The 17,202-nt window shown below is 46.2% G+C and overlaps 1 protein-coding gene across 1 annotated transcript in view; it reads left to right on the top strand.

The window, feature by feature from the left end:
- LOC8039004 (iroquois-class homeodomain protein IRX-4) overlaps positions 1-17,202 on the top strand; it is a 109,425-nt gene that overhangs the window by 59,289 nt on the left and 32,934 nt on the right. The window contains exons 3-5 of the mRNA XM_040499170.2: positions 7,406-7,500; positions 8,634-8,790; positions 11,346-11,523. Of these exons, the coding sequence (XP_040355104.2) occupies positions 7,406-7,500; positions 8,634-8,790; positions 11,346-11,523 (430 nt within the window). The remainder of the gene's footprint in view (positions 1-7,405; positions 7,501-8,633; positions 8,791-11,345; positions 11,524-17,202) is intronic.

The raw sequence follows: 17,202 nt of genomic DNA on the forward strand, positions 1-17,202 counted from the left end.
ATTGGTTTTTGGGGGACAACACGCAGGGTGTGGGACGGGAAAGGAGGGGGGGGGGGGGGGGGGGGGCGAGTGAACATATGCACCACTGTCACAGTGTCCACGTTTGTACTCTTCACGGCCCCCACGCGACGGTTTTATGGGCCGCTAGTTTTCTGCTCTTTTCTGCGCTCGAAGCAGTCCGTTCGTTTTCAAATCGAAGCTTGTTGCCTTGATGTAGACAGTCGAATCCTCCCAGCCTGGCTGAGCGTACGAACGAGTAGTCCAGAAACGGGCTCTGGCTGGGCTGTCGCGGTTTCCGTGAATTCCTTTCCCTCGCCAGCACTCTCTTCGCGAGCGAACCCCCGTCTTGTGTTACCATGCTAAAAGCGCGAAGGCCGTTGCATCGCCCTTCTTCCACTCAATTTTCCTCTTTGACGGGGCGGAAGAATTGTAACGAGTAATTTCAGTAACAACACGTTACTGAAAAAGTAATTAAATTAGATTACAAATTACATTTTCAGAAAAGTAACGGATTAATTACAAAATTACTAGAAAAGTAATTAATTACAAGTAATTCCGTTACTTGTAACGGATTACTTCCAAGTCTGCTCGTAATGTTTGCTTCCAGCGTTCCAGTGAGAGAGAAACGAATTTATTTTGGGTTAAAGAAAGACCCTAGAGGTGCTCCTCCGCTGAGCGGATAAGAGCCAGCCTGATCGCCGCATGACGAGTATCATATACGTATATTCCACGTCCTCTTCTCCACGGAACAAGCGTCGAGCCAGTCGCTGCGATAAACACCGCCTTCGTCAACACTCGTTTTCATTCTCGCCGTTCCTCCTGCAACAAGAATAAAGAAAATCACGCCTCCTTTTTATGACGCCATTTCTTAAACCTTTTACTTTCTGCCTGCCTGATTCCTGTTTTTCAAGTGCGGGATAGAGCTCAGAATAATTTCGTAAAATTGAAAAACGTTAGTTCAAAGGCAGGTCAGTAATTCTGCAAAGTAATGCGGAAGCCACACCTCCTTCCTTTCTCGTTGTTTTTTACCCTCCTTCAAGCTTCCCCGCTTCAGCTACTCACCCCCATAACGTCAAATGTGCTGTCACCTAAAACAGAGTGATGACCCCCCGACTGAAAAAAACCCTCTAGATTAAAACCCAAGAAAGTCGCGCCGCGAACATCTTCACTTGCTGGCACCCGGCTGTCTCCCTCTCCCCCCCCCCCCCCCCCCCCCCTCCGCCTCCCCCTCCCAACCCCCGAGTTTCGTACATTGCTCTTTCTAACAACTTGAAACCATCTTACCGCCGAAAGGTCACCAATTACAACTTTTTCCTGTCCCAGGTTTTCGCTGGAACACTGCTTCTTGAGCATTTCTAAATACCTCCGGAGTATTTTTTTTTCTTTGTCGAGGAAATACGATTGATAGAAATACCAGGAAACATACAGGCGAGCTGGTGAACTTTATACATCGTGGCCCAGGACCGAGAAAAAAAAATGGCGACGACACGCACAAAAGTATCTAGCTCAGGTGTGACGTTTTTAGGCAGGTAGGGCACTGAAAGGAAGAGGGGATTCCCGTTACTGGTTTTTATTTATAACTTATAAGTTATAACTAGGATTCCGTGTTTTCGGAGTTTATTTCTTGTGAAATTTAGAGCGCGTTTTTCGGAGCTTATTTTCCGCTGAAAGATGGGGGTTTATTTGAGTTTATTTTTGCTAGATGCTCAATTTCCTGAAATTCTGAGTTTATTTTACTGTGTTCCCGATTTTCAAAATTTAAAAAAAAAAAATCCAGGTACCACGAACAGTTGCCCTGAATGAACTTTGACAAGCTAATAGGCAAACCTCTTTTGTTAGTTCGAGATTCCAAACGAAGCTGAAGTAGCATTTCGTCAAGACCACTGACCGTGGGATTTTATAAAGTTTTTTTCTAAAACAACCTTCTTCTTTTAAGTTTTGTTGTTGTGACCTCGAAACGTGTTACGTACATGTCTGAGTCTTGGTATATCTGCCATGACTCCACGGCGTGCAATGTAAACCGCGGATCCTTACCGGACGTGTACGGATATATTTTCAAGGGGGATATGACATCTTCGCCGTGGCTTTTCCACAAGGGCGCAACCATCTTGAATGTCGTCACTTCTGGTATGCGGTAAAACATCGTTTTTATTTCGCCACGCCGCTAGAAGGTGTTTACAAAAAATTCGTGATTGTCACACATTCTTGTTTTCCTCGCATATTCCAGGTTGAAATGTTTTATTATTTTTTTCGTTCCGTATACCAGCCAAAGTAACAGTGTTCGAAATAAAAAAAAAATAAAGAAATTGGGAAAAACTTGGTACACAAACGTACGTACACGTAGGCACAACGTTTAGATGGGTAGCGAGGGGTGAAGTCTTTTCAGATGTCGGAGGTCTTTGTTTTCCTTCCCCGGCCAGCGCCCCGACCGTCCAGTCGTTAAACATAGTCTGCCTGAATGAGTCAGAGCCATCGAGAGGCATCCCGCGGGCGAAACAAGCTCGGACACGACGTTGCAAGGCACTTGCCTCCCACGCCTCCCGTGTTCGCGACGACAAGACAATCGGTCGCCAGCCAAAGCCGAAGGACACGCTGTGGAGGTCTGGAGCTCTAACAGAACTCAAGACGAAAGCATTTCGTCTCCTTTGGCTGGGATAGAAAAATAATTGTTCACAATGGTCAAACGAAGCCAGAGTGGTTTCCCCCCCAATATTTCTGCTTCCCCTCATTGTGAACATCAGGCGCCCTCTCTATGCTGCTGTCAGGAAGCTTGACCTTGCACGACAGGAAAGTAGGCTGACGATCTGGCTTAAGCAATTAGGCTCGTCAAAATTATTTTGAAGATGCGGAGACGAAGGGTAGATAAAGGGGGGATTTCCACCCCCTTCTCGGGACTTGTTGACTAGAAACGTCCTAAATGTCGGCTTCGCCCCCCCGGGAAAGGGGGGGGGGGGGGGGGGGGGTCATTTACGATGTGTTTAGTCAACAGTTCCCGGGAAGGGGGTGGAAATCCCCCCTTTATCTTCCTTTCGTCCTCCATCTTCCAAATACCTCTTGCTCTCAGGCACGAGGCTTGACCTTCAACTGACCCTTGTTAGTGTTACTTTTTTTCTTCTTTTTTTGTGTGAATTTACCCGATGCTCTGCGATCTCTGCTTTCTGTTTCGCGACATCCTACGATGCAAATTAATTTATCTTTGTTTTCTCAGACCCCCTTCAGACGGGGGGCGATTTTCCCAGCTGTTCCAGTTCTCCAGGGATTATTTTGATCAGTTTCGGGGTCGCCGGGAAAATTGATCTTCGCGCCGTAACACGAATTGCTGGGATCGGATCCGAATCGAAACGGGCGAGCAACTCCTACAGCTCGGAGTCGTTTCAAGCCGCAGCAACCAATCAGGAATGCTATATTGTCACGTGACCCCACTTTGTGGTAGTGATAATGATAACTGAACACAGGGTTTTAACTTGGTTGTGGTTTGAAATTGATCATTTTCACGACTAAATAGTTTCCGGGAGAACTGTTAATATTTTCAACGCTATTTAAAGACCTAAAACGACGTCATTAACACGTAAATGTGTACCTAATTATTGCAAATATATTACAAATTTAATCATGATGGTTCCAAAACGTACCAGTTGGAATTTTAGCTAATCCTGCCTGAACGGAGGAAACAACAACATGAAGTGGTGGAAATATACATACATGTATATATAGGTAGAGATGAAGAAATTCCTTTACAAAAACACGAGGTCTTGGGAGCAAGGAAGTTGTTTAACGACTATTTTGATGCGAAGGGAATTTACCTGAATGATCACGTTTATTACAGAAACAGATATCATCCGAGAGACAAACAACAAACATGAATGATCAAAGGCACGCCGCAAAAAGAATGAAGAATGGTATGGTGAGCATGTCCTCGGGACCAACAAAAAATAAGGGGACGACGTGGCATCAAGCGCTAGTGGCTCTTGGCTTTCGGTCCGCTGTATTCGTTCTGAGTTCCGCAGCCTGTTGACCAATTCCTCATGAATTTATATTTTTGTGTTTTGTACTACATTTCTATTAGCGTGTCTACAGTGCGATCCGGTATATATTTGCTTCTTGCGGTGTTCTTCGGGAAGTGCACTGATCTACAGACCATTGCGGTTGTTTTGGGGCACTTTAAATGAAATAAAGATAAATATTTTGTGTTCCTAGTCCCGAAAAGAACTTTGTTATTCTGTCATTAGAATGTCCAGTTTGGCTCTGAAAACAGTGGATAGCAGGACTTTTGTGAGGGATGTATATTTCTAAATGATATTCCAAATAAACAGTGCAGCAATTCCGCTGACCTTATTGAGACAGTCTTGAAGTTCAGCCCTGGACAACGTCCCAGACAATAGGCATGAGAACACGATGCCATTTTCGCCAAGAGTGAGCCATAAATCTAAACGGAACCTTCATTTTAATAAATATATTTGCGTAATTGTGCAGCATTGACACATTTGATGCAAATCGTGACCGCGTTTAGCATCGCTTCTTTCGTAGTTGCGATCGGTATTGGCTGCGATGTTCACGTGTACGCAGGGGCACGGTCGCATAGTGATTAGGGCTGTTTTATTTTAGTTTAGTTTACGATTTCAGAGATGAATAGAAATGCTAAACAAGCAATATGCAACTATATATATATATATATATATATATATATACGGCAAACTGTCACTATCACCAAAACTTTGAAGGCAATGAATACACACAAATATGGTTAACGAGCAGAATGTTTATATTAACAAGAATTTTTTCCTTTTTTTGTTTTTTTCAAAATTTAGATTTCAGCGGAGTGGCATGCCTTATGCCCGGGTTTCTACGAGTAAAGATGGTGGTGGTGGTTCGGGGACGAGGAGGGGGCGCACAAAACGCCAACACTCTCGGGAGTATGAAGCATAAGTCATCTCAAAATGTGTACGACCACTTCATGTAACAGAGACATTATATTAATCTTCTCTAATTACATCGTCGTCTCCAACCGACGAAAGAAGAAAATTACTCATCATTAAAATGGTTTCGAGACATGCAGAGAAATACACACAAACAGCCAAAGAGATTCGCGCCGCGGCGCACCAGGACACCTATATCAGATTCTAGAGAAAAAAAATGCAGACGTGATGGGAAAACGAAACGCCGCACCCTGGCGCCCTAAACGGACTGAACGACTGCTTCGAGGGTCGGTGGCCCACAGCTTTTCGAGTAAGACATCGTTTTCGGTGACGAAAGAAAGCAAAGAAGAAGAAAAACGCGAGACACGCATTGCGGACACGCAAGTTAGGTCCTTACGGCCATTAGCAGTGATTCTCGGGCATCTTCCTCTTGTTGGCGGTACAGCGTTGTACGCGTGGTGCATACGCAACCGGCTTGGAAAAGAGAAACGCGACGAAATGGCCAGTGTAATTAGCAGCGGCAGAGTGTGCCGTCGAGTCGTAAATCTTGTCTTTAGAACTTCCTCGCGCTCTGCAACGGACAGGCTCGCTTTTCGAGAGTGGTGCGGGTTTCCACGCCCCCTACGATTGCCCTTCAGAGAGACATCCAACGGCGTCGCCGAGGGAAGTCAAAACCCACGCTGAGCACTTCCCTCCCTTCCACTGTAATTGGGAAGGTGGCGTTGGAAAACGCGACGCTCTTTTTTTTTTTTTAGTACTTAGCGTGCACAGTACCACATTCACGGAGACAACGTCTTCATTAATTTGTTTCGTTGCTTTATAATAATTCAAAATAAAAACGAGATTCGATGAAGTGACGCGGGACTTAAAAGCTGGAAGGGGTTCAGAAGAGTGGGGAAAAATGAAACCATTTTGAGAATATAATCTGGATTGCCCTAACGCTTCCAGCTTTTACCCAGATTTAATGGTGACATGTAAGGTCACTGGAACATGCACAGCGCTTGGGAATGTTGTCATTAAATGTTATTTTGCATTCCAAAACACATTTGTTCCACCCTTTGCTCCTTGTTGGGAGGATACGCACAGCGGTTGCAAGAAATAAAACGTCACCCCATATAGTGGCACGATACGCATGTTGGCCTATTGGCAGTATTAAATAATTTTAAAACCCTCTCTCACAGCCCGTACGTTTATTCTTTTTTGGTAGCACAGGATTATCCGAAGAATGGTAGAAACTTGGGCGAGTTGGCTATGCATCTTGAAACACTAAATACATCGCGAACAAGACGAAGGACAGAGCGCTGACTTTTAACCGATTTTATTAATAAATAACGCACATCGAAGTGAAAAAAACAAATTACAAAATTGCTTTCGCTAAGTTATTGACTATGCAATCTGTCAAAAGCACCTAGGAACTCAAGGTCCTTGTCATATAGCGCTATCGATGCCACATTAACACATCTATCAATGTGGCACCGCGATATGAGGTATGCCTCTGCATCTCCCTCGTGACTCGCTGGCCATACTCCCCAGGAGGGTCATATCTTATAGCTTAGACACACACCCTCATCTGCTGCAATGAATAGCGAGATTGCCCGATCGCGATGATCTAACAGACAGCGCGTGCTCTCTTAGTCTGTTATACACGCACCTTCCGGTTTGGTCGATGCCACTATCTTGTGAAGGAGTGTGAATCGGCCAGACCGGAAGGTGCGTAAATGACAGGTTGAGGGAACACGCGCTGTCAGTTATGATCATCGCCCTCGGCCAATCTTGCTGTTCATTGGAGCTGATGGGGGTGTGTGTCTACGCTAGAAAATACGACCCTTCCGGGAAGACATAGCCTTCATGAAAAAGGGAGATTGCAGAGGCATACTTCATATCGCGGTGCTAGAATGATAAGTCTGTTAGTGTTGCATCGATAGTGCTATATGACGAGGAACTTGGGTTCGTAGGTGCATTTGACAGGTTGCATAGTCAATGACTTAGTGAAAGGAATTCTGTCTCTTCTTTTCACTTCGATGTGCGTGATTTACTAATAAAATCAGTTCAAAATCAGCGCTTCGTCCGTCTTCTCTGGTCCTTCGTCTTATTCGCGCTGTGTTTAGTTTTTAAAGAGGACTATCCGCTCAACCTGAAAACTTTCTAGGACACCCTTTATCTGAATGGCTGTCTAGGACATGTTAAGGACAAGAAACAATTAGTAAACCAATATTCATGTATTGAGTATCCCTTTTTTGCGTATTGGTTTTAGCTGATGTAAGCTGCACACTTCAGCGGCTGCAATCATTTCGCTTGCTTTGCGAACGTCATAATAGGTATTTTGTTTTTGCACTTACCAATAGTGTAAGCAGATAGTGTTTGCGGGGCAATAACTATTAATAACCTCAATAATTTCTGAAAGAACAAAAAAAAATGTCCAACCATTTCCAATCAAACGTTTCACTCACACTTCTCTCTTTTTTGTTCTTCTTCTTTCTCTCTTCTAGGACAACAGAGCCACCTGGGGAACAATTCCACAAGCCGCTGCCGCCTGCTACCCTTACGACCCTGCGTTAGCAGCGTACAGTCCATATGGAGACCGGTACGCTTTCTCGTCGTACACGGAATAACGCAATTTAGCCATAAATGCCGGAATTTGGCAATACAAAGCACCGGAAACCCATACGGGTGCTTCTACACTCCGTTTCGCACCAAGTGTCCAAGCGCAGCCACCGCTACGATTTGCTGGAGTCAATCAAAAACAACACCAAAGAGTGCAAACCGTCCCGGCGCTCGTTGTCTTTGTGCGTTTGCCGCTGGCAAAGGCACAAACCGAAATGCGCACTAACCGAATTCGGGAGGAGTGAAGCGTCTGCGCATACGCAGTACCGACAGCAGCGTCAACGCGATGGCGTTGCCCAACGAGCGTGTGTGTTCAAACGTTCGTTACTCCACCATTGAGCTCCGAGACAGGTCTCGGACAGCTGAAGAAAGGGAGGGCGCGGGAGCCCAAGGAACCATTGGCTTCGTAGCAAATGAGTTTGCTTCGTGATTCGATGAAAATGCCAAAGAAACAAATCACCTAGAAATAAGTGGACTTCGTAAGCTGTCGGTGACTAAAGACACACATTTTGGGAACACAATTACGATCAAGCTGACATTTCGATGAGTCGCGAATATTAATGGCTGCACGAGTGGGCACAGGCCCGAACTTCTAGGTTTAATGGAGGGCTCGACTGCACATGTGGTAAAGCCGAAGACACGAATATCTCCGCACTCTTTTGCTGCCGGATAACAAAAGGCATTAAACCAAAATTTTATTTACCGCTTAGCGATATTTTATTACTGTCATCTAAAATATTCCAGGGGTGCATTGCGTCGTTTCTTGTTATTCAGTTGAAGTTGCCATTTTAATGCACACGCCGAGGCGTTGATGTCCAAGAAAGTTGGGGATGCACACGCGCGTACACACACACACACATCACACGCGCGCCCACATACAAACACGCGCGCACACACACAGCACAAGCAGGCGACACGCACAACACACACACTTTGAAGGCTAACAACGTCAGACTTTGTTGAATTAAAACGTAATCACTTCAGTGTCCATTTCTGAAATTTTATTTAACGACATTACTTTACACTAAGTTCACCTTTCCAATAAAAAAAATCAAAACAAAGAACACCGAGACCATTGTTGAAAACTAAGGTGGCCGGCTGCACACTTCTCAGGTACGGAGCGATGGACAGCGCCGCCAGGCGGAAAAACGCCACGAGAGAAACGACGAACACGCTCAAGGCCTGGCTCTACGAGCACCGCAAGAACCCGTACCCCACCAAAGGCGAGAAGATCATGTTGGCCATCATCACCAAGATGACGCTCACTCAGGCAAGTCACTTGTCGAGGTTCCACGCAACCAAACGCATCCGACTTCACCGTAAATTTCGAAGAAAATTAAATTTTTACTGCTAACTATTTTAACGTATTCAAGTAATATTACCTGCAATTAACAGTGTCTATTTTAAAAGGAATGGTGCAACAATTCCAATTACCTCGCACTAGGTATGCATTAGAATTCAAATGATGAAATTAAGCGGATCCGTGTACAGGGTGTCAAAAACAAATTCTATGCAACTATGCAAAAAGAGACTATGACAAAGTGTGGAGCTTGCCGTTGTCTGAATGAACAATCATAAGCGATTTTCGGAACGTTTTAATTGGAAAAATGCGGCCTACGAAGCGCACGAATGCGTTCGAAAATTGAAGGGTGCCGCTACCAGGAACGGACCCTATTTTCTCATTGCAAACTTCTGAAAATCGTTTTTTAACTTTTGAACCAACAAAACGGCAACTCTGAGACTTTGGTACCTGGTCCGGACCGCTAGTGCTTCAAGTGGGTGGAGAGCAAACGTTCGGCGGTGCGTAGTTTATTTTTGCAGTTAACAAAACATTAAAAAAAAAAAAAAAGTCCCGAGCACCCTGTAATGCAGAGCGCGACACAGTTAACGCGAACACCTGACCCCCAACTTATCAGTTTTTTTTTGTTTTGTTTTTTTCTCACAGATGGTAGCTGTTATTTTATGCGCCTAGAAACAAAGGCGGAGAAGGAGAAGATAGCGTTCGGGGGACGTCAGGATGGCCGAGCACTGGCTCAAATGATTAAAGGGTAAACCAACAGTTACACTCTAAAAAAATCTGTACTTGAAACGTCATTGACGCCTTAAGACCTCTTTCAGCTCGTGAAGAACGGTTTCGCCTCAAGCTCTATTACCCCCTGGCGCGCTAGAACGGCAGCAGGGCGATAAAGAACTCTTTCGCATCAAAAAAGGAGCTGAAAAGTACCCCTTATGGGTTTTCCCACGAAGAATTTTTTGGGTGGTTGCTTAAAATAACTTGTTAGGGTGCAAAATATGGACAAGCCGAAGAACCAAGGGGTTCTTCGGATTGTCCATATTTTCGACTCTTCTATTTTTTAGAATTTTTGTATTTTTTAATTATTTTAAGCACCCCCTTAAAATGGTTGTCCTTGAAAAACCTATAGGGGTTCTTTTAAGCTTTCTTGATGCGAAAGAGTTCTTCATCGCCCTGTTGCCATTCTAGTGCGCCAGGAGGCGATAGAGCTTGAGGCGAAACCGTTCTTCACGAGCTGAAAGAGGTCTTGGGGCGTCAAAGAACGTTTCAAGAACAGTTTGTTTTTAGAGTGTAGCAGCCTTTGTCTTCACTGAACTCGTCGAACGCGTTCGAATTCGAAAGCCAAATACCGGACGCTGGCGTTCCGCGCTCTAACGCGTTCCACGAGCGCAGTGGAGACAAAGGCAGCTATTGCTTTAAGTCTACCCACTAATCGTTCGAACCAGAGCTCGGCGTTCTGACGTCCCTCTCCGTCTCTTCCTCTCCCTCGCTTTCTCGGCGCATACTTGTGTAGGGAAATGTGCTTATAGAATGCGCTGCCTATGCACTAAAATATATCTTTCAAGTAAAACCCAAAAAACAGCTGATGTCATGTTTGCGCTATACGTATATATGTGACGCGCAGCATACAGCTGTGCGAAAAATAAAAGGGAACGGAGCATGAAAAGTCGCACACTGTCATGATTTCGCGGTGATAAGTTATAATGTGTGCGTGTGCGCGCGAGAGTTTGTGAATCCTAAAAAAAAAAAAAAAAAAACATGTACAAAATCTTGAGTTTTTCGGTGGCATGCATACATGCCGCATACCTGCAGTGCCGTGGTACCCGGAAGTGCAAAACAACTGGTAACACTAAATCATTTTTTCTCTCAAGAAAAAAAAAAGATATTTTAACTGCTAAAAACAATAATAAAAATACATACTGCAAAAAAAAAATAAAAAAAAATAAAGGAGGCATTGGAAATTGCATTTACACACATAAGGGTCGCTAAACTTGTCAATCACAAAGTTCGAACCGAAGTTGACGGAGCGCACCGATTGTCCTATTACGACGATGACTTTGCGCTTTTTTCGCCGACGTCCAATCTGCGCACTCAGCGAACTTTCGGCTCCAACTTTGTGTTTCACGAGTTCAGGGCCCAGCGAGAGAGTTCGGTTCCCAAGAACCGAATCATGGAGACCGTAAATTTTACCATGTCGCTTACCCAAATGAGGAGGACGTTTCCAAATTTTCACGACGGAAGTTTGCAACATGGGAAATAAGCGCCGAAGGAACACGGACCAAGAGTAGAATAACAACGACACAAAGCGGAAAGCTTTGTGTCGTTGTTTATCTACTCTTGGTGGCGCTTTGTGTCGTTGTTATTCTACTCTTGGTCCGTGTACCTTCGGTGCTTATTTCCCATGATGTACCAACTGGCCCATCTACGCATTCTATGAAAGTTTGCAACTATGTTCATGAGTTCGACTCAGTGCGGGCGGGAAAGGACAATTAAATCAGGGAATTGAACGCTCCACTTTTTTGCTTGCGCAGGTGTCCACGTGGTTCGCGAACGCTCGTCGGCGGCTCAAGAAGGAAAATAAAATGACCTGGGAACCCCGGAACAAGAACAACGAATCTGGGGACGACAAGGCCGACGGTGCCGCGTCGGACACCGACAACGACTGCGCAGACAAGGCGGACAGTGACGCTCAACGGGACGTCAAACCAGGTGTGATTTACAGCATCGAGCACTCAGCTCCCGCGATGCGTGTCGTCGGTCAACCGAGGTATATACTCTCCTTCATTGACACAATCGGACGTCCGCTCACGTCAAAAGAACGACGAACGATTATCAGTGGAAATATATGAAAACCTTATAGACCAACAACTGAACCCTCTGACGTCACGGCACTGCGGTGGCACTGCTGTCGGCACAGCGCATGCGCAGATGCTTCGCCTAGGGCAAATTGGCTATTCTGCGCACGCGCAATGCCCACACCCGGTGGGGGAAAACGTGGGCTTATTTATAGACAAGTGTGTTGGTCGATACAGAACCTGATTGACAGTCGAAGAGTCAGCCTTGGTTTTCTCTCCGATTTTCTTGCGTCACTTTAAGCAATACGACCATGAACGCGATGTCTGCATATGTACTTCGTTTCGCTTTAGCCCAGGATCGCTGCCCATTCGCTCTTCGTGATTGGTTTAGTCGGCGGTAGCATACCCATAAATACAGCAAGCGGCTTGGCGAGGCACTTTTGCCAATGCTTGATTCGGCTCCGTCGGATCGCATGCAGCGTCGGCAGCGGTAGGTTCCGAAGCGAAACGGAGTAGAAACCTTTGCATCGCCTATTGCTCCGGAGAAAAATGTCGAGTCACTGAGCTGTGGACGCATCCGCAGCGTCTGATGTACCGCACAGCAGAGTTACAGCGCATGCTCGGTAGGCATTCCACAGCCCAGCAGACAAAGATGGCAGCGCGCAGAAGGCGATTTTTTGCAAAGGTATCTATACCCCAGTTACCCACGCTCACTATTCATGTAACGCGGTATGTTCTAACATGCGCAGCAAGGTTAATAGTTCTCTCAATTTCCCGTTTGTTCTTGTTTTTGCTTCACTCTGATGCCCGAGTCCCACTAGGGCGACAAACAGAAACAAACGACTGCGACAAGCCTCAAACCAGAGTCTTTCGAGGTTTTACTGGCTTTGTAGAATAAAGGAGGCTATGCTGAAACACAAGCATCATGCACGCGAGGGTAATTTTGGCAGGCTTGCAATCACACGTGCACGAGCACCGAACGACGAATCCCCTGTCAAAGGTACCATCGCGAGCATGCTGCATGGGTTGGAGGCTTGTCGCTGTCGTTTGTTTTTGTTTGTCGCTCTAGTGGGACTCGGGTATGAGGGAGCGGTCAATTGCCAACAACATAGGATCAATCAGCGTTATTTTTTAATTTTTTTTTTAGCTGCAGAGAGGAGGCAATTAATAGTATTTTGTGTTCTCTATTTAATTTTGTCTTAAAAGGCCAACGAGCAGTCGGAAAGAGGGAAACTCTCCCTCACTTCCTCCTTTGCATTCGAGAAGAAAGAAACCTTCTCTTCTTTCTGCCGGAACGATGGCGTTGAAGAAAGCAGAAAACGTCGGTCATTGTGCGCCTGCGCGACGTCGTCTGGAGGAGCTCGGAGATCCGTTCCCGTGGAGAGAGGAGGATAAAAGAGTGCGAGAGAGAGTGGAGAGAAGGAAACTGAAACCGGTTTCCTTCCCGACAAAAGACGCTTCTGTAGGTCAGCCTTTAAAGTAACAGTAACATCAGGACTACACTTGCTCCCCGTTGCATACAGGCCCATCGCAAAACAACACGCTTGCGCTCAGTCTTCGCTGCATTACTAATTAAGGATTCGAATTATGCAGGTAGAAAGTGAGAGAGATGAGGAAACGGAGTTCGCGTGAGGACGGCAGTACGCCGAGCTCTGACTGGAAGGATTAGTGAGTTGTGCGGTGGCATAGACTCCTCTATACTCACAAAGCCTGGCAGTTCGACGACGGAGCCATATAGTGCCCGGTCGCAGATTTGGATTTCGAGGATATGGTAGCACAGAGCGTCGAAGAGCCATTTCTCGGGAAAGCTGGACATCAACGCACAGCTTTTGCAGCGGCAAGTACCCGAAACACACTTGTTCACTCGAGAGAAGTGTGTTTCGGCGTCTCGTCGCAGCGGGGCGCCAGTCACGTGGCTCTCCTCTCATCCGTTGTCTGCCGCTCCACCTTTTCCATTTCGGCGGCCGCTTCTCGTGGCGATCTGTCAGGCTTTGTCATTATACAGGAGGTTATGGTAGTGGACAAAAAAGTGCAGTTGACAAAGGTAGCTGGCAAAACTCGCTCCCTTTGTCTCCACTGCACTCGTCAAACGCCAGACGCCGCCGCTCCGCGTTCTAACTCGTTCGACGAGTGAGCATTGTTACCTGCCTTGGTCCACTGCACTACTTTGTAAACTGCACAACCCATAGTAATCCCAACAGTCAGACCTCGGCGTCCTCGCCGCGCTCTTGTTTCCTCTACTCACTCAGTTTCTACCTGCGTAAGTTATGTTGCTAGTTCATAAAGCAGCCTATCTAAAACGCAGATCACCTCCTGTTCAGTAGGAATCTTTTCGGTTGCAGACAACCGTGCTCTAGCGAGCGCCAGGGAAATCATGCGGTTGTCAGCACTTACGCCAAATCTGGCTAATCTCGGCGACTGGGCAAATTGAACAGTCCACGTGGAAAGAAGGAAAAGCCAATGCGAGGCCAAGTTCCGTTCCAACTTCGTTCGAAACGTCTAGAAGTGCTAGAGTCACTATTAGCTTACGAACCGCAGGGTGTGGTGAGTTACAAGGATCGCATCGTCGCTCCTCAGCCAATGAGACTCCGGCATTAGTCGCTGAGGAGGCCGAAGAATTAATTACGAAGCAAGAAGCGTGGACATAATCTGCCACACCCTGCGCTTCTTGAGCTTTTAGTGACTATAGAAAAAGGATCAAATATACCGCAGTGCTTCGAGATGACCGACGCGACTTATTGATGATTTCCACAACCAGCAAAGGTAAATCCCAGGAAAAGTGACCGAAAGCCATGACGTGCGATTGGCGCCGTATCCAGAGCACTATACAATCGATATGCGAGGGTGATGAAAAAAACTATCCACACTTCGATCATCTTAAGAGTTTTCTGTTTACCGCACACTGTTATCAGCGCTTTTTCTACGTGGTCGCTGTTCCCCGGGCACAGCAGTTGTGACTGAGGTGGGAGAACAATGGCTGCCCCATTTGTGATTTGCACAAGTTGGGGGAGCCACTGTTCATGTGGCTTGAGTGTTTGTCTGGTGGCGATATTTATCGAAGACCTTGTGCACAGTGTTCGCAACTTCCAGTGATTCTAGTACCGTGGTGTGAGAATCGCGCTCCCTATAGTTACTAGATGGTCGGCTTCGCAATAAAGGCACTTGCTTACACCTTCCTGGCGCGGAAGTATGACGTAAGGCCTCGTATCGCTCGTATTTGAAAAAAATAAGAATTACTTACAAGGTCCCAGATCGAATCTCGTTCAGCTGTTTACGATGCTCATCCAGATGACAGCCATTTCGATAGGAACTATAGTGACCACGAATAAGAAGTGGTTGGTCGCAAAGAAGTGTGTTTGAAAGGTTACAGAAAGAACGTACAAGTGTCAGCAATAAACAAGGAGCCGGACGCCCGTCCGCGTCCACACCGGATGACAATACTGAGCGTACACGTGAAATGATTCTGTCCGATAAACAAATGATAGTGGATGATGGATGATGTAACGAGTCATTTGCAAATCAATTCATGGCAGGTTTGGATTTGGAAAAGTTCTGAATGAAAGAAATCATACAGGCAGGGCGCGGATAACTTTTTACTCACCCTGGAGTCTTCCGTGGTCGAAGGAGAAAACAGTCCAACCGCTGCCTAAAGCAACCAAGGCAGCATCGAAGTGTATCTTGGAAGTGGCTCAATGAAGTGCAATGCAGACTTGAAACCGATGCCATGACGCGGCATCGCAGCTGTTGAGCCCATGATACATGGTGGCTAGAGTGGGTGGTACTGGCGCACCAAGGAACGGCTGAGGTACCGTTTTGTAAGACATCCGTACACCGATAGCACAGCGAATCTCGCAGCCGTCTTCCACATCCGGACAGCCCGTGTGCACGAGTGAGGACAGACGCGGGCACCGTCCACCTTCCAACCACTACAATTATTACTAGGGTGTTTGTGCCTAGGGGTCTGGTTGCCAACCTGCAAAGAATATGCAATCGTGTTCCTGGACGTTCATAAAAGAATTGATAGATATAGACCTTGCCTTAAATATGGCGACTACCAATGTTGTTCGGGGTGTGATATAGATACTCAGTTAGCTATTTACTCTTCCTGAAGCAAAAGCTGGCTTTACAGTATAAAATGTGCAGTTAAATCAAGTAGGGAAGTGAGCTGGTTTAGGACAGGCATGATAACCCTGGGGCGAGGGGACACAAAAAAAGGACGGAGAGACACCCATGTCTGTCGTCCTTTTTTTATAAAATGTGCAGTCATATATGAAAGAAATGGTGTACGATTTAACGGCATAAGGCATCGCGCCTTAATGTATCGGTACAAATTTCCACCCTACGCACGTGCCTATCGCATCGAGGAAAAACTAGAGTCATTCGATGTCGGTTATATTTCGCACTTCCGCTGTACGAGCAAAGCACGAGCAATTCAAGATATACATGCAATTAAGTGCAATTACGTATTATAAAAAGATCCCACCGTAAACCGATGACTCAATATCCTCCTGAAACAAGGCTCTTATCGTGTCACCGCCGAATAGAGTCCTCTGCGATGAGTCGCGTATTAGCAAACGTAGTTATAAATTTCGGACCGTATCAGTGTCGAGTGCCTTGTCAGCGTGCGGAATGGACGTCTGCATCTTTCTACACGTAATTGTCGTTATTTCGGGAATGGTATAATCAACAGCGTCGACAGCGGGCCTTGCGAGAACAATTGCATACGATCACGAAGGCTATCATGTCTAATGGCCGTTTTCCGTTTCGTGCTTGGGGCTGTTGGGGTTTCCCGCAAGGAAAGCCGAGGACCCGAAAGACCGAAACAATGCCTGTTATAGAGCCCCGTTTATTGCTTCCGTGCCTGTTCCGTGTAACGGCTCAAAGTGGAGCCTTTGTTTGTTGTGCCATCCGGACTCTAATTGGCGCTGGCAACGAACGCCGCCCATTAGGAGTACGTTATCGCTCGATGGCGCCGCGAGGTGGCCACGAGAAGTTCGTACTCGACACGGCATCTGCGTATGATGCAACAGCTCTGTCAAAATGCGTTCTTAGCGTCAACGTGGAAAAGACGTTTTTACCAATGTGGTCGCTCAAGTGACCGGGCCCTAACCTCTCGGAGAAGCGTTCAGCTGCCCTCGTTTATCGAGAATTGATGATTACAATATGTCGAAAACTTCGATGTAGGTTCACTATGGCGGGAAGCACCAGCTCGGTGTACATAACTTTCGCTACAGACGCTTTTAACGAGCCAACATTAAAAGCGTCTGATGTTCGTATGATCAGAATGCGAATATGGAAGTGATATGTCTCTTCGTAGAGTTAAAAAACTATACTGCGGGGATATGTTTTTACTCCGTTTTTCAAGGTTTATGCAATGCTGGGATAGTAACACGAAGCTGTGAAAGCTAGTTTAGTGTGCTCCTTTTTGCTTAAATGCTCGAATTTTTTCAGCCTGGTAAGACTTGGTCAAATTCCGCTTTTCCTTGATGGGACGGATAACTGAAATACCCCCAATTATTCTTGCGAAGGTCAGCAATAATTTGCAAAGTAGTGCGCCAACCTTACGGGCGGCCACGCCCATGCAGCTTTGAGA

Source organism: Ixodes scapularis, unplaced genomic scaffold (assembly GCF_016920785.2).
Source record: "Ixodes scapularis isolate PalLabHiFi unplaced genomic scaffold, ASM1692078v2 PGA_scaffold9__187_contigs__length_104089568, whole genome shotgun sequence".
NCBI classification, from domain to species: domain Eukaryota; kingdom Metazoa; phylum Arthropoda; class Arachnida; order Ixodida; family Ixodidae; genus Ixodes; species Ixodes scapularis.